Here is a 24,104-nt window from a genome sequence, read left to right as displayed (position 1 = left end):
TTTATTGTGGTGTCTCATGGATTTGTTATTCTTCTTTGGATTTTTGGATTTTAGGTCCCTTTGCCCATTTAAATATGACAGCCCCTTAAACCTGAATTCTTTCTGATGTTCACCTGACTCACTTGGTTCCAACAGAAGTCTAAGGAAAAATAGCTTCGATCTCCTTCGAATGTTTGACCTCATTAAATTATTTCTGTACGTGTTTGTGGTCTCAACACTAGTTTAAACTCTTATTGACTATAACAGAGTGAACATCACAGTTCCTATTAGAGTCCAAAAGGGAACTAAAACAGGGTGTGCTTTCCTGGAGCTGGTGTAACAAAAGTAAGCCAGGATGTCCAAGCTGTTATGTAACAAATTAACAATCCCAAGACACAGTGCCAATAAACTTCCTACGTATTCAAGACCTGTGTGAAAATTATAATCCATTTGGTAGGTAAATAAACAAGGCTTTCGGATTGAAGATGTAACATTAGCTTGTCTGCAGTTTTAGGGTCCTCCCAGGAACCTTGTGATTTTTTTTGGCATTGCTTCCACCAAACCGAGTAACTAAGGACACAGTGGAGAAAACGTAAAACACAAGGTGGTTACTGAATGTCAGCTTTTATTTGTTTAAACTTGAAGCAATTCTGATGTTTTCTGATGTTCAATTTGACAGAAAAGAGAAAACAAACCCACCTTCAAGGATTTCTTGCCTCCATTCAAGAGCTAAAAAAAAAACACGTTGTTGCTAGATATAATTGCCTAATATAGCTTATTCTCAATTATATTCTTAATTCTTAGCACCCAAGCTCAGTTGACACAAGACAGAAAGTAAATTTCAGTGGGGAACGTAACAATGGCAAACCAGAGGAAAGATGACACACAAAAGTGTTATGTCATCTAAACTATTTTCAGTTTAGAAGAGGAGTTATAAGCAAAGTGCTCTGTTACTTGTATTGTCAGTGTCACCATCATCAAATCATTCTGAAAGCACACTTTGGTTAGTGTGACCTGCCACATAGGGCTTATGAGTGTGTCATGCTCTCCATATGATTTTGTGTCATGTGTGGTTTAGATGCAGAGGGACTATCTTTTTTATTTTCCCACGTGGAACTTGTAGGCAACCAACATGACAGTGACTGTTGCGCAAAGTTCCCCTTTTTAGCCTTTACAGTCCACCAACACTTCCTGTTTATTTTCTCAGGCTCCTAATTTCTTAGAGAGGATGAAGATGATCACAGAAAATTTTGTTTTGCTTGTCAGGTAGGAGTTGATCTATTTTTTTGTTATTTAAATTATTTATAATTAACTGTTATTATTATTATTATTATTATTATTATTATTATTATTAAAAAACTTTTGTTTTCCACTGTGTCTTTTACAAACCCAGGCATTGAAAATGCATTATTTGTAAAATAACACGATAGGGAGAAAATAGTTGCATGGTTTTTTGTAACGTGCAGACGGAAGAAAAAATAATGTTTTAGTTTAGCATATGTTTCAATACTTTAGCCTTATAGATGTTGTTGTTTCTCCTCTGATCTTGAGTTTCTATAGATTGAGCATAACGTGTTGCTTTTTTAGATGTTTTAGCCTACTTTCCTTTGTCAGACAAGTTCTACTTTAGTGATTTCTTGATTCAACTGGACTAACAATTCAGGGCTGGTGGGAGGAATTAAGCTTTCCAAAAGAGTTAATTTGTGATTTAGGGGGAAATTACTTTTTTTTTACATAGAGCCAGGTTTGAATAGCCTTTTTTCCTTTAATAAATGAAATTATCATTTAAACCTGTATTTTGTATTTGTTTGTGTTGTTTTTATCCAATATTCAGATTTGTTAGACGATCTGAAACATGAGACAAGTATGCAAAAAAAAAAAAAAAAAAATAGAAAGGGACAAATACTTCTGTACTGTTTAGTGTTAATAAGAAATGCTTAGAGCCACTTCTCTGTTGAATCTTTAAATATTCTAAATATAAAGTGTTGTATTGTTTTCTCCTCAGAAAGAGAGCAGGATCTTGCAGACAGGCCTTAACGTCTCTGCTGTCATACCTCTGGGAAGTTTACTCGGCACCTTCTCCTGCAGGCAGGGACATCCTCACTCTGCTGTCTCTCTGTTTCACACTTGCCTGTGTTACTGGTGGCTTGCTTCACCACTGGCTGTCAAAGAGTCTGAGATATGATTACGAAGCGTCGGTTCAAACTGTCAGTATCTACAGCGTGAGCATGTTTCTGGTCTCCTTCCTGTGTCATCCCCTGCGCTGTGTGCTAACAATGATTCTTCCTACAGTCTGCACCAAACAAGGACGGAAACTCCTCATCACGGCCTCTGTCATGATTTTGGTGCTGAATGTCATCCCTAATATCACAGTAAATGTGGGAGCAGTGGCACGCATCCTGAAATGCACTGCTGAGGGTTTTGCAAAGACTTTATTAAACTCATCTGAACCTTTGAACAAAGCCAAGACAGACCTTGTTGAAGAAGCCATCAAAGTAAAGTGGGAGGACTTGAGCATTGTTACCAACTTAAGGACTTTGGATCATTACACACATATTGATGTGTCAGATGTCAAAAGCATGTTTACTAAGATAATTGGGAAGATAGAGGTCAACTTCTCACATGCCAGGAACCTCCTCAGAGAATACAAACTGCTGTCAAACCGGATTCTTGCTGCAGTCTTTGTTGCACTGCTGATCGCTGAATCTGCACGCTACTTGAAATCTTATCTGACATCAGTTCATTTTGATAATGGGTACATCTCCAAAGAGCTCTTGCAAAAAATGCCAGTTAATGAAAGGCCAGCTAAAAATAAAATCAATCTTGAAAACTGTAAAGTAATAAGTCAGGAATGTTCCTCTTGTTTCCTATCACTGATTGTGGTAACTTTATATTTCATTGCAATAACCCTAATAGTAGTTTTGGATCATGTTGTGTACTATATAGTTCAGATGATTGTGCCATGGTTGCTGGATTTTCCACCTACATCTGCTGTTATAAGTGTCAATTATAAGGTAAGACAGCACTCGCTCAATTTAATCTTTTTATTTTCTTTTTGGCTTTTTGGAGTCTTTTATAAATTTGTTTTTCCTTTTAGGTTCAGTGGTTCCCCCCTGCGTTTTGTATTATCCCACAATCCTGCATCAAACGGGAGCTGGTAAACTTCCACAGGGATTACAAGTGGAATTTCAGCCCTGGGCCATCTCTCTGTGATGTGACAACTTCAGCTCCAAACCTGGGAGTCACACTCCTGCTGGGATGTCTCTGGCTGATGAGCTACTTTCTGGTTTTCCTCGAGGTTTACGCAAGGCGGATACGCAGAAAAATCTCTGCATCCTTCTTCAGAAAGCAGGAGGAGAAGAGAATAGCTTACTTGATGAGGAAAATGCATGTGAAGCAAAATAAAAAACACAGAAAAGGGCACATTTCTGTTCATGTGCAAGTTTGAATGACATGTAACAGCTAATGAATAGACTGCTATGGCAATGGGTTGCATGTTTAGACCATTTGGATCAACTTATCTAGTGGTACTTTCACTTTGTGATGTAACCAAAGTCGTGTGGATGTGTAATTTTGTATATTGGTATGATCTGTCCTGTTAGCCTTTTAATTACAAACTCTAATAGAACAGCTTTGCTTGATTCACAGTTCAAAAAGTTATCTTATACTGGGCTTTGGTGCAGCCCCTCTCTTTATTTTCTATCCCTACTCACACCCATCAAAGCCAACTTTAGTTGTTTTTTTTTTTTATTTGAGGCTTTTTGCAAACAAAAGGTTCATGCCCACAGAGCTGTGTATTTGTGTCGTATTAAGGCTGTTCAACGACTTCATACAAGAGTAGAAATAACAGAGCTGTCTCAATCCTGACCTTTTGGCTCACAGGGCTCACAATGTTTCTTGTTTCATTCGGTGGTCTTTGTTGTTTCTGTTTTGCAAAATGTAAACTGAATACAGTGCATCCTGTGTATGAGTCACAGTTATAACACCTTTCCTCTGTAAGTGAGTCAACACTCAACATACGCCTCTTCAAACCCTGTGGTTCAAAGCGATGCGCCAACACTTCTGCTGAATCTGCATCTTGTTTTGGACAGAGACTCGCCTGGTAACTTCCCCCCCCCCATGATATCATCACAGAGCAATGTTTTCCGTGTTCTCTTTTATTTCTTTTATTTCTCTGCAAGTTAGCCTTTTTTTTTTGTTGTTGTTTTACCATCCAGCCCCACTAGATGCCACCATGGTGCTTTGGACAGCTGGGGACAAAGACTAATAAGAAGTGGTAGTTCCTGTCAGGAAATGAACAGTAACAGGTCGGATCTTACAGTTTTTGGAACACTGTACTGACCCGAATACCTTTAATAGATTAAATGAATCTGTTTCATCCACATGTTCAATGATTCGTCAGCTTATTTTAATCACAGTGCCCCTATTTCCTTTCTCTTTTGCATATCAGTATGCTCCTGCTTAAAATCCCCATGAGGCTGTGAGGGTTTATTTTAAGACCTCATCCCAGAATATTAATAGACTTCTTCATTGTCTATTTTTACTCCTGACTTTTGGCCACTTCACAATTGTCTCAGCAGTGTAGAGATGATAATAATAAATTATTCATGTTTTGTCTGATATTATGAGTTATTGCTCCTGTGTTATAATAAATAAAACAAAATAAAATAAATCACTTTATCATCCTTTTTATGTATATTTTTCATAAACTCTGACTGATACCTTTGACTTGACAAATAATGTGGCCTTCTAAACACACTAACTATAATCCTCATTAAGCTTTCATAACATGAAGCAGTTCAATCAGAAAATTACCTGTTCTGTAAGTTTTTTTCTTCTTTGACACTGTTACATATTCATTACACGCAGTCTGCAGACTGAAAATCCAAGAATCTGCGTGCATTAGTATTCTCAGTGACAGCCTTGTCCAAAGACAGAGGGTCAAAAAGCTTTTTAATCTGTTTTCAATCACTTCTTATTTTGTGGATGACCAGTGTTATCATTTTTTCTGCTATGGGGAGCGCAACTATTTAACAGTATCAGCTCTACCCTCACATGTATAATGCCAGAAGCTGTAAAAGCGTTCCCAAATGTGCATCATGGGAATAGCAAGACTCTTAATCTTAGGATGTCTGTGTCTGTTTGTCCCTCTGGGGAGAAGAATTATTCTAATTCTACACACTTTAGAAAACTGGAGAATTTAATGTAAATTATACAAGGAGAAGAGTTAACTAAATTACATCTGGTGTCCACAAAGGCTGTACTTAATACAGCAATTAGTGCTATTTTAATTGCATGTTCAATCATTCCAGTGGATGGTGTGTTGAATTGCATGGTGCCTGCGCTGTTCTTTCAGTAATTACAGGGTTATAGCCACAGAAGCTGACATGATGTTCAGGGCTTGGATGGTAAGATAAAATTGATTTGTACGTGGTGACTGTAGGAGGTGGGTTTGGATATAATGGTGTGAGATGGAGGGAGGAGTATATTGGGAAAGGAGAGAGAGGGAGAGAGCGAGTGAGACAGATGTGGGCGACTGGAGCAACTCTGAAAGAGGATTAAGCAGTCACTTATATTTCCTGGGATACTGCACCTGGGTACTGCCTTTCACAAATGATGGTAAGCTGCCAATTTTTTCCCTTTATCATCTCATTATTTTATTTCCCTGAACTAAATCAAATCCGAACGTGCATTTTTGTTCCTTCCCGAAGCGTCTGGCATTTGTAGGAGAACTGGGAAAGTCTCACATTTTTGATCACCCTAAATGTATATTGCAGCATTACCTTGTGAGATGATTTTAAATGGTCACATTGCTGGAAATTATAGATTTAGCCTGCATGATGGCCTTTAATGCAGAGGAGAACAATCATTTCAATTTTGAGGGTTACATTTTTTTTTTTATCACATCCAAGCATTGAATAAAACCAGTGTTTAATAATGAACTGAATGAAGACAACCTTAGCATTTATGAAGATGGGAGTTTAGCTTTTTAGAAGCATAATTGTAGCACCTTTTTAAATCAAGTTGCTGCTATTAATGTGTGCATTGATGGCTGTTAGGACTATTTCTTAAAATCTATTATCATTTACAGAGCTTGCTACAGTTATTTCATGAAGTGTGACAAAGTGATGTTTTCAAGCCTTGTGCCAGAATAATTGCAACAGGAGTCCATATAGGGAGGAGATTAAAGTGAGTGAATGGATCAACACAGCGCTAGACTAAACATTTCACACAGTATTGTTATTTAAAAAGTGTAACCTTAACAAAATGCCTCATTTAACCCAAACTAGCTTGAACTTAATTGGCTAAGGTTATTGTGTGGGTCATTGTTTAACAAAAGCAATTTGTCAATGCTCATGTTTGTTCATCTTATAATGTATTATTATATTTTGTTGCATTTAGGCTGTCACACCAGAAAACCTTCAGGTGGTCTCTGTTGTTTGAATTTGACTTCTTGTTTATTTATTTACTAATTTTAAATTATTCTTGTGATATGCCCCTTTTAATCAAGGCGCATCCGTACACTGGTTTTAAACTGTAGCTGGGAGAGGGAGTATTACACTTTTTTAAAATCTAGACAAGAATTAAAGGCTTTTACGAAAAGAATTGTAATATTGAACACCCTGCAAGCAAAACTGCTGTCTAATAATTTTGTTTCTCCACATTTTTGCCTTGAGGATTCCCATTTTGCCCCTGAAGATTAACTGAATTTTGGCAGCTGGACTTGAGCAAGATGGAGAACAACACAACCACCTTTCAGGATGTCAGTCGGGTTCTAAATCTGACAGAAATGCCTCTGAACCCTCTTGAAGAACAAGTCATAACGATATTTTTGACCATGCTCATTTGTGGAGTTGGGATTGCTGGGAATATCATGGTGGTGCTGGTTGTTCTGCGCACTAAACACATGGTGACCCCGACTAACTGTTACCTTGTCAGCTTGGCTGTCGCAGACCTCATTGTGCTCCTGGCTGCAGGCCTGCCTAATATCTCTGATGTTGTAGCCTTCTGGATATATGGCTACACGGGATGCTTGTGTATAACTTATCTTCAGTACCTGGGCATCAACGTGTCATCCTGCTCCATCACAGCGTTCACTATTGAACGATACATTGCTATTTGTCACTCCATAAAGGCACAGTTCATATGCACTGTTTCCCGAGCCAAGAGAATCATAGCTGGAGTGTGGATTTTTACCTCGCTCTACTGCACGATGTGGTTCTTTTTAGTGGACACAGATGAGACCGTCTATACCAACGGGGTGGTCGTCACCTGTGGCTACCGTGTCTCCAGAAGCCTCTACATGCCAATTTATTTCCTAGATTTCACTCTGTTTTACGTGATCCCTCTCATTGTGGCCACTGTGCTGTATGGGCTCATTGCCAGAATTTTGTTCATGAGCCCTCTGCCTTCGCATCTTAACGACCGAGCCGGAGGCGGGTCAGTTCACCAGGGGCACTCCAGTACCACCAACAAGGCCAACAAGGGTGCAGTCTCTGCAAGAAAACAGGTACTGCTAAGGTTATAAAGACAAGAAGCTTAGAGCAAAAAGGAAATAAAAGTAATAAAAGGGTTTTTTCTGAGTGGTTCTGAATAAAAATCCATAAACAGATTTAGGTTCAGTCCTAATAGGGTGCTTGTTTGGGTTTAAAGTGGCTTTGTGGATGGGTTTGACTATACCACAGCTAAATAACTCAACAGCCTGACAAGATAGTTCATAAACACGCTGAGTATTCCCAGAGGAGGAAACCAGTCTCTGCCATCCCCGCTAACCTGACCTTTGTAGTTTTGAGTGAACTAATAGAAAACTATTAGTGTTTGCATGACATTTGGATTGGTCACTCACATCCCCCTCGAGGTGGGCTGTAATTGTTTTGTTCTTCAATTATGTTTTCATCTAGCCTAAGGAAACAATTGATCAAAATTTTCATTTGTCCAAATTATTTGTTCATAGCCAAAAGGTACCAACAATTCCCGTCAGCTTTCACTGATGAGACTAATTAACAAATGTCTTCAGGGCTAACTAGCAAAAGTAAGCACTATGAATGTCTTCAAGGACTTAAACTGAGTGCTATGATCTTCATATCAACGTATTATTTATCATTTGGCTCTCTGTGATAGCAGACTTTCTCACTGTGGTTGACAGGGTCTTTTATTCTCACTGCAAGCATGTTTGCAAACTGACCTATCCTGTACTTATGTACAGCCTTAGAGCTATTTATGTGCGTCATGGATTCATATTGGGCATCCTCTACAACACTCACTTGACAGTAAACTCTGAGTCACGGCATGCAGTATGTCTGCTGAGATAATTCACATAATTGTATTCTTCCTCATTGTTATTCCTTATTTCCTTCCTCTGCTGTCTCAATAGATAACAAAGATGCTGGCTGTTGTGGTCATCCTGTTCGCTCTGCTCTGGATGCCTTACCGAACGCTAGTAGTGGTCAACTCCTTCATTGACCCGCCGTACCACAACACCTGGTTCCTGCTCTTCTGCCGGATGTGCATCTACACCAACAGTGCCATCAACCCCATCATTTATAACCTCATGTCGCAGAAGTTTCGTGTTGCTTTTAAAAAGCTCTGCAAGTGCCACTGGGGCCACAGGGAGGCCGAGTACAATGTGCCGATGTATTACAGTGTGATGAAGAATTCGACCCATGAGTGCAATGAACCGGTCACAGAGCAAGAAGAAGTCAGTTATCACATCACCCACAGGTCCAACATGACAGATGATGAAGCTCTCAGCATTTCTTCGTGAATTTTCCTGAAGAAATGAAGCGTTTCAGTGATTGTGCGTGTTTTATCGGTCCATTGTTACTGGCTGTGGGTGCATGATAAATTAATTATGACAATATTTAGGTTTTCTGTTATTTGCACCTGTTAAAAAACAACTACTGTGAAATCATTTTACGTGTGGTTTAATAGTTGTGGTACTTTGTGAAACAGTATTGTAACACCTATGTTGTAAATATCAGTAGAGTCTGTTAGTCCATGCGTTCATGATCTCAGTTACCTCGCCAAAGGAGGTTATGTGATTGATTCAGTTTGTTTGATTGCATGATTACTCAAAATGTTATAAATGGATTTGCATTTTACCAGAGGGGGGCAAGGCCCAAATTAGAAGTTATTAACTTTTGGAAATGCTCAAGATCCAGGACTTTTTGGAAGGATTCTTTATCGCAGCACTTTGGATCATATCTTCATAAATACATATCGAATTGAGTTAAGAAAAAAATGGGAGACACTGTCTTGATGTTATCAAGAAAATATCACAAAACATTTTGCATTCACATATCCTTCAGTGATTCGTTTTACGCATAACGTGGAGGAAATTTTTAGTCTTGGTGGAGCTATGAAGTCTCCAGCTGCTCTTGTTACAATGTGCGCTAAACAAAATGTATTCGTTCTTCCAAATGCTTTGTTTTAAGACACACTGGGGATTTTATGTAATGCATGCTTTGAGTGCGTAGCTTGCCTCAAGACATTGTCCAGCCTTTGTAACTAGTTGTGTCAAGAGCTCGTTCTCTACAGCTAAGCCTCTGCAACACATGGCTCTACAAATGTTAATAACAACTGCACTTCTGCTCTTAGTGTGCTGAACAGTCTGAAGTGGCCTATACTTTGCGATAAATCACACTTTTTACCAACACCAATGATCCACACACACCACAGTCCATTATTTTTCTCTTTTTTCCCCCACAAAGGACTACATTTACTACATGGAAACAAGATAATATAAACAGTACAGACAACAACTGCATAGACAGCTTGAAATTTACTTTATCTGTGGGCACTGAGCATTTCAGACTGTGCAAGTATATCTTCCATTGCATCCTAATTTCAACATGACTAGAGGTCCATGAAGCGAGAATATTTGAATTCCTGCACAAATATCGACAACTTTCAGTGTTTCAAGTACATAGTAGCAAATTCTTTTTTCTTTATATCCCATTAACCCTCATCGTCTCTTCCCTGAATTTAGACTAACGTATAATGCTAAAAACTAAGCAAATCTTATCCCCTCATCCATCCACCAAAATTATTCCAGACGACAAAGGATTTTTTTTATGCAGGACATGTTTGTATCATTACATTTTCAGTCCTGCAGGAAAGAGGTAATGATCATGGAAAGCCTGATGGCAAACACATCCGTTTTGATTCGAAACATTAAAATACAGCCAAAGGAGATCTAACAACAAGCAACAGTATTAAATAAATATTGTGATGCTAATTGGCATCAACAAGTTTGCACTCTCCCTTATCTTCTTATTGTTGTGGTGTGCTGCCAGCTGTATCACTGCGTGTCTTTGCACCTAAATATATGCAGGTCCATTTGTCACTTAGTATGTAAAGAACCAGTGTGAGGCCCATGTATTAAACATTTACAAATGTTTTGCATATATTGCAGTTATCTATTCTGTACTTGACTATGGAATTTTGTAAACAAGCTTGTGTTGCCCTGTGAACTGGGATTAACAAATCCCCTTTACACATCTAAATGTATTCATTATCTTTATGACAGTTTTGTGTGTTGAATTAAAATAATTCCCTACCATATTATTCAGGCATTTCTTTTAGAAAATAGGAATTTAATGTAGATTTGCTTTTGTGAAGTTGATTCACAAGTACAGTGGGGAATTAATTATTTGATCCCCTGCTGAATTTGTTCTGGTTTGCTCACAAAGAAATGAACAGTCCCAGAAATGCAGTAGTTTCAGTAGTTTCATTTTAACCCTCTCAAGGCAGGCGTTGCAGATTTGCAACAGTTAAAAACTAACAACCTGATTACCCCACATGCATATTTTATGAGGTTTTTTTTACTCAGAAGTACCACTGCAGGACTTGGTTGTGCATTAGCAACAAAAAGTTCAATTTGAGCCTGAGAGGGTTAATGGAGAGAGACAGAATATCAACCAAAAATCAAGAAAAAATGCATTACAAAAAAATTTATGAACTAAAAGTGAAATAAGTATTTGATCCCCAAGCAAAACCCTACTTGATGGAGAAACCTGCATTGGCAAGCACGGCGGAAAGATACTTCTAGTAGTCGGTCACCTGGTTTTCACACATCACAGGGGGGATTTTGACCCACTATTCTTCACAGAAACTCTCTAAATCCTTTATGTTTCTTGGCTGCCATTTGCTAAATGGCAAAGCTTCAGTCCTATCCACTGATTTTCAAAAGGTTTTAGAATTTCTTCTTCTTTAGCCACTTCTTTGTTACCTTGGTGGTATGTTTTGGGTCATTATCATCCTGGAAAGACACATCCATGCCCCACCTTCAGTGTTCTGGCAGAGAGAAAGAGGGTCTCAGCCAAGATTTTATGTTACATGGCACCATCCATTGGGCCTAAGTGTGAGAGCTGATGTTGTTCTCTACCCTTAGAAGAAAACAGCCAAAAAGCATAACGATTACACGTCCATGCTCGGCTGTGGGGGTGGTGTTCTTTGGGTCATAAACACCATTTCTCTTTCTCCAAACACAGCAGATCGAGTTGATCCCAGAGAGTTTGATTTGTGTTTGAGCACAGTATTTCCTCCCACGATTTCTGTAAATCATTTAGGTGTTCATTGGCAAACTTGACAGGCCATATCTGTGCCTTCTTCAGTTGGAGGATCTAGCAGCACTGCAAGACTGTGTAGCCACATAATGAGTTGGAGAATCTGTAATTCACTGGCTTACTGATTGTAACAGGATCAAATAACAATTTCCCCTACTATTGTTCTACAGGATATTTCAAGCAGCACATAGCTATTGTCCGTTTTCATCACTCTTAATAACCTATATCTGCTCACAATATGAATTAATTCCATATGCAGAGTTTCATAGTGAAGCACCACAAGAGCCTGACAAAGAGAGTGAGGACGGAAACCTACAGCACAGAGCCAAAGAGAAGCAGCAGAAGCTGTTGACTGAACTCTAGGGTGTGAAAAAGGGAACAATACTGTGTGTGTAGGTATAATAATAATAATACCACATGATTTATAGTTCTCTCACATTGTTGTGGAGGACTTCTGACCCACTCTTCTTCACAATGTTGCTTCAGTTCATTGAGGTTTACAGGGATTTGTTTATACACAGGGCTCTTAAGTTCCACAGCATTTCAATCAGGTTGAGATCTGAACTTTGACATAGCCATTAAAAGAACTTGATGATTTCTTTTTCAGACATCCTAAAACAGATTTGCTGGTGGGCTTGAGAGCAAGCAGCTTGTCCTGTTCCATGACAGGATATACTGTGATAGGTCTCCACCAAACATGGTGCTCTGCATTATGGCCAGACATGTCCATTTTGATCTTGTCTGCCCAAAGGATACTGTTCAAAAAGCCCTCTGAACAAACCACCCAGTGACTGGGCTGTTTAGGTGCAGCTTTGCAAACTGTTGACATGTAGTTTTTAAAGAGAAGAGGCTTTCAGTTCTACACAAGCCGTGCTTGGTTTTGTTTCTCAGAGCCTTTCACAGTCTGACATTGGCATGAATTTACTGGGACATCACACTCCTGAGAAAATTGTAGCAGACCAGACCAGAAACCTGCCAAAATTGTTTTTACAAAGACAAGAGTACTGTATGGGTGACGTAAGGGTGTAGACATTAAACTGTGTACAATTCTGTGAAAATTACACTTTCTTTAAACTGTAGAGTAAATACACATAAAAATGTGTAACATACTCGATCATTTGTCATGCATTGCTGTTCTTACGAAGTGTGTCAGACTGTATCACTTTTTTTTTTGCTACAAGAAAAACAGGAAAAAATACATCAATTCCTGAAATAGATGAAAGGCTGCAGGCTGCTGTTTCAACACCGTCCCCTGTTTGTTGTCAGTTTTCATAGAAACTGCCCAGACATGCTAAAGAAATGACTCAAAGTAACGCAGACCAAATTTGAAAGAGATCTAATTTCTTTTAAAGCAGCTAGTCTGACTAGTCTTGGTTACCACATGTTGTATTGTTGTTTAAAAACATGCTGTGCTTCAAGCTGACAGTTGTTAACATGGAGTTGTCTGGCTGTAGATTATTCAGTCAGAAAATAACTAGCAAGGAGGTTTACTGAAAGCTGCCCTCTCCATACAACAATTCTTTAACCTTTAAGGGACAATTTAGTTTGTTTGTTTTTTTATTTTAATTTTCCTCTAGAGTTTTCTTTGTCCCAACGATTCACATCTGCGATCCTAAACAGATTTGTCAACTGTCAGTTTTCATGTTAATACTGTTATAACCTTTAACAACATCAATGATTCCCAAATGTCACCAAAACAAGAAAAACATGCAAAAAGCTCAACAGTTGCCATTGTTTCACATCAAATTGAAATGCTAATGAAAAGTAGCTCATTTGAAATTTAAATGCAACTGAGAGAAGAGTGAAGTGTTTAAGGGGTGAAAATACAAAGATAAGATAAAGCAGAGTGCGTTTATACAGGGTCAAAGTTCCTGACGTGTTTTACACAGTTTCTCTAACTTAGTGGAATCTCCTATTCAGTGTTTCTTTTATCAGTCTTTATGGGAAAAACAATTATCTGCAATCAGAAATTAAGACATTTCTGTTAAAGGGCATTTACTTTTTAATCACAGAACACACAAAACACAAACCACAGCTTGAATAATGAAAAACAAAAACTGGATAAGAGCTGAGTATCTCTTCAGCAGACAAATATGCACAAAAAAAAATATGAAGGATATGAAGCCATTTTAACTCAAATTCTAATATTAGAATATTTTAAAACTCTAATTAAGTGGTTTTGATGGTTGAACTTAGCCAAACAGGAAATTAAAAAGTTCTACCACAGGGGTCAAACTCCAGTCTCGTGGTTTAAAGTCATGTGTTTGTGCAACTCACCCAAACAGTTTCATCAAACTGAAAATGTTCAAGTTACTCTAACATAGGCACACACATTGACAAGAATGAAATGAGACACAAGGTGATATTCTTGGTGGTTTTATGTCATATTAGTATAATGTTGACACAAATGCTACAAAAACATAAGCTCCTTGGCAGAAGTAATAACTTGACTGGCTTTTAATGATTTGTGAAGTAGTTCTGATGCCTGTCCTTCTCATTACATGCACAGTCATTAATAATCAAGCTCCATCTTATCTTAAAGATGCCATAGTACCATATCACTCTCTCTATCAGAATGCTGTTCTAATCTAAGGTCTTTAAAAGTAGAACAGGAGGCAGAGCCTTCAGCTTTAAGGCCCATCTTCTGTGGAACCACCTCCCAGTTTGGATTTGGGAGACAGACGCCCTCTCTGCTTTTAAGATTAGTCTTAAATCTTTCCTTTTTGACAAAGCATTGGGGCAGGATTGGCTGACCCCAAATCTTTCCTTAGTTATGCAGCACTGTGGGCTTCCCATGATGTGCTGAGTGTTTCTTCTTCTCTCACCATTTTCACTATATTTTATGCACCACTCTGCATTTAATTTTTAGTTATTAATAATTATTAATAACTATTAAAGGCTCTCTTTCACAGCTTGCCTTTGCCCTGGCTTCCTCACTTTACCCCTAGTTGGTTGCCCCTCCTTGAACTAGTTCTGCCAGGGCTTTCTTCTAGTTAAAAGGGAGTTTTCTACAATCATAAGGGGCCCAAAATGTGAAAAGAAAATATTCTTCACACATTCTTCCCACCCAATAAACCAAGACCAGCAGTGATATGTATGTTGATAAAATGTAACCGTATGGCAATTATAGTGCTAGCATTGGAAAATACATTTATTGAACCGAAGGCATTGTGTATTATTGTACCTACAATGATCATTTCCAGGCCCCCAGTTTTATCTTTAGCCTCCACGGAAGTATCTATGCATGTTTGTGTTTAGTTTACCTTCTTTAGCTCTCCATTAAACCACATTTTTTTCTGATTGGCTGCCCCCTGTAAACAGACGCTTTAGCCAGCAGTTGGGTGTGGGGTGCCTAGATAATAGGGATAGCCACTCTTAGTGACATCATACATATCCAAGAGTGGAGACTGGTGTCTGAAACAGAGCAGTCTGAAGCCTGGGATTTTGGTTTATAGGTGTTACTTGCACATACACCATTATTTAATACTTTGGCAATGTTCACTATCAAGGTTCTGAAGTAGGATTTTTTTTCAGTGCACTGATTCCACATTTATGGCTCTCCTAATTTACAGCCCTTACATTTGATAAATGTAACAGATCTGATGGGAATAAAGCCTAATGTGATTAAGACATGAACCAAATTGTGTTTTATTTGTGTCACAGATGAATCTCAAGAAGCTCCTCTCAGCCTTTTTGTAAACATCATGCAGGTGATGTTGAACATAAAGAAAAGAACAGGCAGCAGCAAATATTTTATATTTTAAACCCTTTTGATAACGGAGAACACGAGAAGCTGCTCTTCTGTGAGGATGAATAATTTGTTCATTTGTTATTATTCATTTATTTAATAACATGCGACTGTCGAGAGCTCTTGTCTTGTCAGTATCAACATAAATAATCAAAGGGCAGCCAGAGTGTTTGGTGTTGAACAGGAAGCCCATTACACTGTAATGAAGAGCCTGCTTATTTTTTCTTATCCATTAATCCTCCCATGTTTGAATGAATTAGTCTCTTAGAAGGTCCTTTAGCAAAAGTACAAAATGCTAGAGAGCCGACTTTATTGCGACATGAAGCTGGAAGACAGGGGATGGGTGAGCACATCTCACACTTTTCAGTACCCTCAAAGCAAAACTTTTGCTTTTGTTTTGTTCTTCAAAGGAGTCTGATGCGCACAGAAATAAACACCCTGGAGGTCTTGAGGTAAATAATATAAATCCATAAACATAACTCAATTTTTTACTGACCTTTAACTTAAAAAAGAACAAAAAGAACAAAAGCTCTTCGTGTTTTTGAACGCGGGCACCAATTTTGTAAGATGAAAAGGGAGCTGAACTTAGCCAAGCTGATACTTGATGTATATGCACACACGTTCAGTTTTGGTTAAAGTGTGCAATACAGTACGCAAATATTTACCCCATAACTGCTGTCATAGTAATCTTTCTTACACCATTTATAGAATTTCTTTAACTTTTTCAGGATCCAGTTATTTAAGTTGCATCTATAATGTATATGTTTGTTTTTAGCTCAACTTGTGATGCTTTTATTCTGAAGGTTTGAGTAACTCCTTCAAGCAAACAGCAAGCATGAGCATGTTTTGAAAGTCATGCTAATCAAAATGCACTTTAGCAGGATATTTTTAAGAAAACCTTTGATGAATTGACACAAATTTTTGTGCATATGGCCAACAAGAAATGTATTAGTTTTATCTTTGTTATTGCTTTAGTAGAATTTCATTTTGCCAGCTGTGTCTTATATTAACATTCTTCATCTTGCTATTGCAGTGCATTTAGTTTTCAGCATTGCTTTTGAGACAAATCTTTGAATAAATCAGTTTGTCTGCCTGTAGTTCAAGAGAACAGTCATTTGACAAAGAGAGCACACCCTCACATTTGGCATTTGACAAGTCCTGTGGGTCTGAGATCTAGCTCCAAGAATATTGGACATATTAAAACAACTTAAACAGCCAACCCTATATGGGATTTACAACCTCATGCATTGAAATGTATCAGTTGAGCCATCAGCTGATGTGTCCTGGCATTTAATTAAAAAATTCATTGAATCTTGTTTTGACTTTATTTTTACTCCTTAATTAATTGTGCCTCCCTTTGACTTATCTCTGTGTTTATGGCTTCATATTCCTGGTTTGTTCTCCCCCACCAAAGGCAGGGAGTGTGGTCAAATTTTGTGTGATTGTAAATGGTAATAAAGGCTCGAGCTGATTTAATTTTGATGAAAATCGGGTCAAGCAACTAGTCTCAATGTTGACCTTGAAATTAAATTTTATAAAGCCATATTGAGAATAATATATCATATGAAAGGGCATGGAGAGAATTATACAACACTATTTTTATTTTTTCAGTACAATTACCTCTCTATTATTCCCTACAATAATACCCTAAACCCACATTGTATGAATATATCTTCAAATCTCAAGTTTTTCTGGCTTATAAAAGCCAAAGACTTCAGTCAGCTCTGCTCGCTCACATGGGTAAAGATAATAAAATATACCATTTAGTATGTAATGCTTTAGTGTCATAAGTCAAAAGTTAGACACTGGCATGTTGTTATAAAAACAGGCTAATGTCAGCATGTTGAAATAAAAACATCATAAAACATTAAAGTTTTCAGGGGGAGTTGTCTTCTCTGGCTGCTTTTGTTATAGTAACTGAGTTTCCTTGTGAGTCTTCTGTGCTTTTACTTCCTTTATCTGAGTTTACTCCTTTGTTAGTGGTTGTTTGGCTTTAATTTTTTCCAACCAAGCCCTGTTCCTACATCTGTATCACTGTGTAATTAGTCCTCCATGTATACAGTCTTGTCTTTTCCTTTGTCATATTTTCTGTTTTCCCTTTGGAATTCCACTTTTTTAAATAATAATAAGAATAATAATAATGTTTAAATTCTTTTTCTTTTTTTTTTACTTTTCCTTGTATGAACAGATTGAGTACTCAATAGGACTCGTAAAAATTTTCAGTGTGATATTTTGCACTGCTTTTTACATCAAACAAATACACAGGCTGAATCTTTCCCTCATCTCTGCAGCTCAAATAAAATTCATACTGCTTGGATATATACACTGAAAGAATATATCATATATCCCCCTGTGAGTTTTCCTACCATGTGATGAGCCTCTCAGAATCAGGGTCTGATTAGCATCAGAGACCTGACTGAATGTGGAGGTTGTGGGTGAGGTTGCTATGAGACGGCCTGAACTTCATTCCTGGACTATAGATTAAAGTAATGATGGGTAAGAAGTATGCAGCTGTATCGCAGCTGTACTGTTTGTTCATGTTTACAGGAGCTGAACAACTCTTTGTGTTTGTCTGTGAAACCCTCTTCCTTCTATCTATGACTGTATCATAATCACAGTCAACATGTTTAAGTTGTGCTTTAATTTAATGCCCTCACTTGTTTTAGATCAAATTCTTCCAAAACTGGCTTCATGGATTTACTGGAACTGGTACATTACAACACATTTCACTGCACCTGTGGCAGGCAGTGGCCATTTCATTATAATGTTACCAGATACTGATACATATATAGATACTGTTGGTAAAATAAAATACTAAAATAGTGATGAAAAGTACTACAGTTAGGAAAATTTGTTGAATTATGTAGAACCTTTGGTATGACTTATTAAGTAACACACAATAAGACACGTAAATGTTACTACAGTAGATGCCAGATGTTACAAGTCTGTGACTTTTATTGCAGTCCTCTTGCACCAGGGGTTTGGTGAAGGTTGAAGTAGAATAATGCTTAATTTGAAATATCACAATTGTGTCCGTTTATTAAGTCATTTGCCTATCGAGAGGCTACAGAGAGAGGTTTGGAACCAACGCAAACATACTCATGTGCAGTCTTCCAAACTCACAACTACACAGCGAAGGGAGTGGAAGCAGGTTTACCAGGAAAGGAAGAAGTGAAAAGAACAGTCATTGACTGAAGTGAATCATTTTCACTCAGTTTCACTTCATCTTTTTGTATATTATAAGATGGTGTGAAAAAAATTTGCATCCCTTCCAGATTTCTTTTTTTTCTGCATGTTTGTCACACAGGTTTCAGATCAAACTCATTTTAATATCACACAAACATAATCCATGTAAATACAAAATGCAGTTTTAAATGATGATTTCATTTATTGTTTATTTTTCATTTATTGTCTGGCTCTATGTGAAAATAGAATATGTAATCAAGCATTTGTGATAACTGGTAATGAGGTTTTTTTTAACATCACTGCGAACAAATTCTAGCCTTGTTTGCAGAGTTGCTTTAATTAAGCCACACTGGATGGTTTTTGAAAGTATGAACAGCTTGTTTTTGGACAATCTGATTTATGTCCAGACTTTAACTACAACGCTTTCACCTGGGATGTTTCATAATATTTTGCTGCTGCATAACAAACAAGTATGGTTGGGGCACAAAGTGATGTCTGGACATTCTTCTTCAAGATTTTCTGGTAGAGAGCAGAATTTATGGCTCCATTTGTTACAGCAAATCATGCAGAACCTGAACAACCCCAAACCATCACACTACCACTATTGTGTTTTTTTTATTGTTTATGTGATGTTCTTTTTGCAAAATGTTAGATTTACGTCTGATTTAATGGGACACAAACCTTCCCAAAAGTTACATTTTTGTCTGATCACAACAGAATATTTTCCCAAATAATCAAGATGCTTTTTGGAAAATGTGAGTCTTTGTGTTCTTTTTGGTCAGCAGTGGTTTTTACTGGGGAACTCTCCCATGGTCTCTTTCTTATTGTTAAATCATGAAAGCTTACCTTAAAGTTACAGTGTGCAAAATCTCACCACTAGATGTCAGTAGATGTAAAATGCGTGTTCACGTCTGTTTATTCTGGAGGAACCTGTAAAACTTTGTAAAAAGAAATCCGATATGAGTCAGTGACACTCACGTCTGTCTGATGACAGCGATACTGAGGTTAGTTGTTGAGGATCCTCTAAACGTTTCCCTTACTCAGGTTAGCTTTGACTAATATTTTAAAAAATTTAAAGAATACAGAAAAATACGTAATCAGGAAGGAGGTAAATTTTTCACAGCATTGTAACGTCACTCTCCTCCACAGCTGGCTGATGGACCAAGAAGAGCATACGCATCTCTGCAGGTACATACATTAGATACACATTTCAAAGCTGCCCATGGAGTAGTAGCAACATGCTACCACTACTGAACCATCATTTTTATGATATGAATTTTTATTACAAGTCACCAGCTGCACATATGGCCCAGGTTGTCGACCCCAAGCAAAGAAGTACAACAGGAATGACCACTTGACTGTTGGTCTCCAGCTATCTGTGTCTGCAATGGAGTATAATCAAGACTTGATAGAACAAATCTGCTGAAGAGGTCAATGTGAAGAGCTGTGGAGCATGTGGGAGGACAGAGGTCTGATGGAAAAGGCAGAGTGGCTGAAGCTGAGCTGGAGAAGGTTTGCTTGGCAAAGATTGGATGGTTTGTAAAGACGAACTGATTTGGTATAAACAGCAGACACTAAAGCCTTGATTATACTCAACTGCAGACATGGACAGCTGTAGACCTGAATCCCGAGTAGACTTTCCTCTCATACTTCCTTCTTCACTTGAAGTTCGCTTGAAGTCTGCTGCCTGGGGTGCATGTTTAAGTGATACACTACAGCATAAATTCTCTGTAGCCAAGTCCAGAGGATCACAAAAAAAAAAAGAAAAAAGGCACACAGATCATCATCTGATGGGGAAATTTACATCACTTGCACCTGAGTGGACAAGAGTGGAACGAAGCGGACTCGCCGTCATGGAAAGTGTGATCGAAACTTAAGTGCAAACTAAATTGCATCAGAACAAGAGGCCTGGCATGGCTATCAGTAAAGTAGTGAAAACAATGTAGTAGAGAAGAGCTCAAAAACCAGGGTAGCTTTTCTGCATGATGATGAGTAGGTGAGTCACAGGTGTGTATACTGATTAAGAGGAACTTTGAGAGCAGGACATCAGGATGCCAGACTACCACACACAAGAGGATGAATAGTGTATTCCTGGGCTGTGGTCAAATGGTTAATTTTGCATATGAACCTTCCTCAAATGAGTGAATCAACCTGGAAGTATCTGAACAGCAGCCACAACAACAACTAGTTTTAATGTCTTTTTTTTTCACTTCATGGCATAACCTGATGACTTGGGCTGGACCTTGAATAACAACATATGTTAAATCTGCAACATTAGGTAGCCAATGATAAAATCTGCTTCTAATTAGGGGCATTTCCAAGATTTGTTTTAAATGCAGTGACATGGGAGGTGTCTAACAACCTTTTGCAGGCTCAAGAGAAATCAGAAAATTTACATTCATGCATAAAATCCAATAAAATTTCCTGAAAACTGGTTGAAAATTCACACATCTTTTTTGTACAGTTCGGGTGAGGTTTGACACACCATCCAAACCCCACCCATAGCCCCGCCCCCTTTAAATAAGGTACTCTGTAAGCTCTATGACTATCAAAATGATCAGAGTGAATTCAGTTAGAATCAGGTATGTCTGTTGCTTTATTGCCAGCCTTCAGGGTTAAGATTAATGACTTTTACTTCAGACACAGAGAGCCATTATAAAGGTATGAGTCACATTTGATCATGAGCAGCTAATCAGTGTGACAAGCATTTCATTTCACTTTACTGGCTAGATATTCCCTTTTCTTTAAAAATCAAACCTGTGTAGGAAAGTCATGACTATCACCGATTCTCTTTTATTTGATCTGCATGAAACAACACAGTATTAACACAATGGGCAAAGTATCTACAAAGATCTTTGTGTGATCTTTCTGTAGTTTTACCACTGTAATAACAATAATAGATTGCATTTATATAGCGCTTTTCAGGACCCCTCAAAGCGCTTTACAATACCACTATTCATTCACTCACTCTCACATTCATACACTGGTGAAGGTAAGCTACAGATTGACAGAAGTGAGGCTGCCATATTGCGCCATCGGCCCCTCACCAGTAGGCAAAGTGTCTTGCCCAAGGACACAACGACCGAGACTGTCCAAGCCGGGGCTTGAACCGGCAACCTTCCAATTACAAGTCGAACACCCAACTCTTGAATCACGATCGCCCAACTGCAGATGTACATTAATAAGCAGCTTTGTAAGAGTCTGGTCTGAGCTGGAGCTGGTGCCTTTTCCTCATGAGCTGTCTTTTTGATGATTTCCTTTGAGATTAAAGACAAATGTTTAGAAATTGTAAGACTTTTTTTTACTGCCTTCAAAAAAAAAAGAAAATTATATGACGTATATGATGTTTTTTTTAACATGTCTGAAGATGTGCATTGATATGTGAAGATACAGATGTGGCATTGAACATGGCACACTATGAAAGCATACAGAATGCTTCAGTTGATGTGCTTTCACCATGATCGAGTGGAAACATTTCAGTGTTGATTAACGGTATTTAAGGTGTTGTAATGTGAACTTTAATGAGACCCTGCTGTATGTTCATATTTATGTTTGAGACAATATTATTGCGTGAATTTATACATAAAATTCTAAAGCACACACAAACGTGAGTGAAGCAGGTCATTTAACCTAGATAAGAATTTTAAAGGTAAATTAAACTATGCAGTAGTTTGTCTTGTAAGTGCATCTGCAGTTCTGCCTAATGCTGCTTCACGTGAATACCCATCAGACAGACAATGTTTTAAACCAGCTGACAACATGTACTTTTACTGATTCCCTGCAGTATCAAATAAAAATTGTCCATAAATACCTGTATATCAAATAAATGACAAATCAGAATAATGAAATCCATATATATACACACAGGAAACATTCTGTTTGTATGTGCAATATCTGTGATGATTCAACTGAAAGGTAGATGTTTGCGATTTAGTGGTGTCTGGATGTGCAGGGTGTTGTGCTGTGGAGTCTGATGGCTGATGGCATCGAGGATCCCCCTGAGCGCATTAAGACACTTGTCTGGATGAGTCTGCAGCCAAAGATGCTCCTGAGCTGTCTCAGCTCGGCTACAGAGGATCAGAGGATGGATATTCTTCAAACAGAGCGGTCACGCATACTCTGTCAGTGTCACCGCCACTACCAAAGTAGATCCATGATGTCCACATTTATACCTAAAACTGTCTGATAGTGTTAGACCTACACAAAAAAGCTGTGTGTTGATGTAGTGTTGATGAGCTATTATTATTTGAAGTGTTAAATAGGTTCTAGTGTTCTTATATATAATTAAACAAATACTGGTTTTCTATTAAAATGTGTGAACACTGATAATAAAGTTTGAAAATGATTTATAGTCATGATTTAGGTAAAATAATAGTTGAATATTTTCTTTATTTTTTTTCAGGACATTTTGGGGCCTGAGGCAACAACGCAGAGCGCATAGAAATTACAAAAGTAGGCCAAACTAAGTAATGTTGCATCTAAGGGTGTATTGTTGTTGCCTGATGGACAAAAAAAAGCAGTTAGCCTTTGGAACAGTACAATAAAGTGTATGACAGCATTAGATACTGATGAATATCACATGCAAAAGAAGAGTGGAGTCGTCAAATCACATCCAGAATCAAATTATATATGCTTTTTGACCACAGCTTTTTGTCTGCCAAAATTCACAACCAGTAAAACCTAGTTCTAATGGGTGTTCAAAGCACTCTGGGTACAAACATCGCTCTCTGAGAAACCCGGATCAATACATCTTGCATTGCAATCAGAACAGTCTTAAAAAACACACACTCACTCTGAAGTTTTTATGAATCGATTGATTGTATTTTTTTTTTCCTTTGGGACCAACAGAAACATCAGTAGAGTGCTATAAATGAATATTTTATATGTGCCTTGAGGGGAGAATTTTTCACTACAATTCTTCTCTTACCTGTATCGCTGCTTTTTACTCTTCACTGTTGCCAAATATTGCTCACGGGGAATTTTTTAAATCACTGGGTTTTTCTCATATCTTGAACAGCAGTTACCTTGCAGTGTAAATTTCCTGAAAAGACTTTTGTTTTTATTTTATATTATGGTTTGTAATCAAAGAATAGAAGTCTGCTTTAATGCAAATAAGCCAACATTATCATGAGTGTGCAATTTGCTGACATATGTGAATCCTTATATGGAGGCTATAGTTATTATTCTTTATACTAAAGCAATACTTGTTATTCTGTCACTGATAAATTCAAAAAGTGTGAAAAAAGAATCTGCAAAAACGAGCTGAAAATGTAGAGGTACTGAACTGAACAGTACTGATCAGGCCGATCACAATATTTGTGGACTACATCAATGAGGCATGCCGTTATGAGGCAGTTCATTACTCAGTACTGGAGAAGCTAACTTTTTAAACTACAAGTTACATTAGTTTTGCATTGCCCCTTAAAATGGTCTGAAGTGCATTTTCTCAAAAATACCAGTTAGTGATGTAAACCTGAGGTTATAGTCTCACATCTACACAAATCCTTGTCCAAATTAGGACATGCATACACACTTTCTCTTAGTTTTTATGTATGAACACAAAACTTGATGATGGCTTGAACCCAACAGAGTTCAGTGAATGTTTTTGCAGATGCTACAAGGGT

At 37.8% G+C, this 24,104-nt stretch overlaps 2 protein-coding genes across 2 annotated transcripts; both read left to right on the top strand.

The window, feature by feature from the left end:
• The first annotated feature begins 1,197 nt into the window (after positions 1-1,197).
• ocstamp (osteoclast stimulatory transmembrane protein) lies at positions 1,198-4,552 on the top strand. The gene is made up of 3 exons (XM_005731575.1): positions 1,198-1,245; positions 1,985-2,993; positions 3,077-4,552. Exons 1-3 carry the CDS (start codon positions 1,208-1,210, stop codon positions 3,425-3,427), a joined length of 1,398 nt encoding a protein of 465 aa, XP_005731632.1. The 5' UTR covers positions 1,198-1,207; the 3' UTR covers positions 3,428-4,552.
• Positions 4,553-6,712: 2,160 nt separating this feature from the next.
• Positions 6,713-8,743, top strand: LOC102196710 (thyrotropin-releasing hormone receptor). The gene is made up of 2 exons (XM_005731810.1): positions 6,713-7,489; positions 8,354-8,743. The coding sequence occupies exons 1-2, from the start codon at positions 6,713-6,715 to the stop codon at positions 8,741-8,743; spliced, it is 1,167 nt and encodes a 388-aa protein (XP_005731867.1).
• Positions 8,744-24,104: the final 15,361 nt, after the last annotated feature.

This window comes from Pundamilia nyererei, unplaced genomic scaffold, assembly GCF_000239375.1.
Source record: "Pundamilia nyererei isolate P.nyererei 1_Seehausen unplaced genomic scaffold, PunNye1.0 scaffold00044, whole genome shotgun sequence".
Lineage (NCBI taxonomy): Eukaryota > Metazoa > Chordata > Actinopteri > Cichliformes > Cichlidae > Pundamilia > Pundamilia nyererei.
The sequence above is the reverse complement of the archived record's forward strand: the minus strand, read 5'-3'. Positions and strand labels throughout refer to the sequence as shown.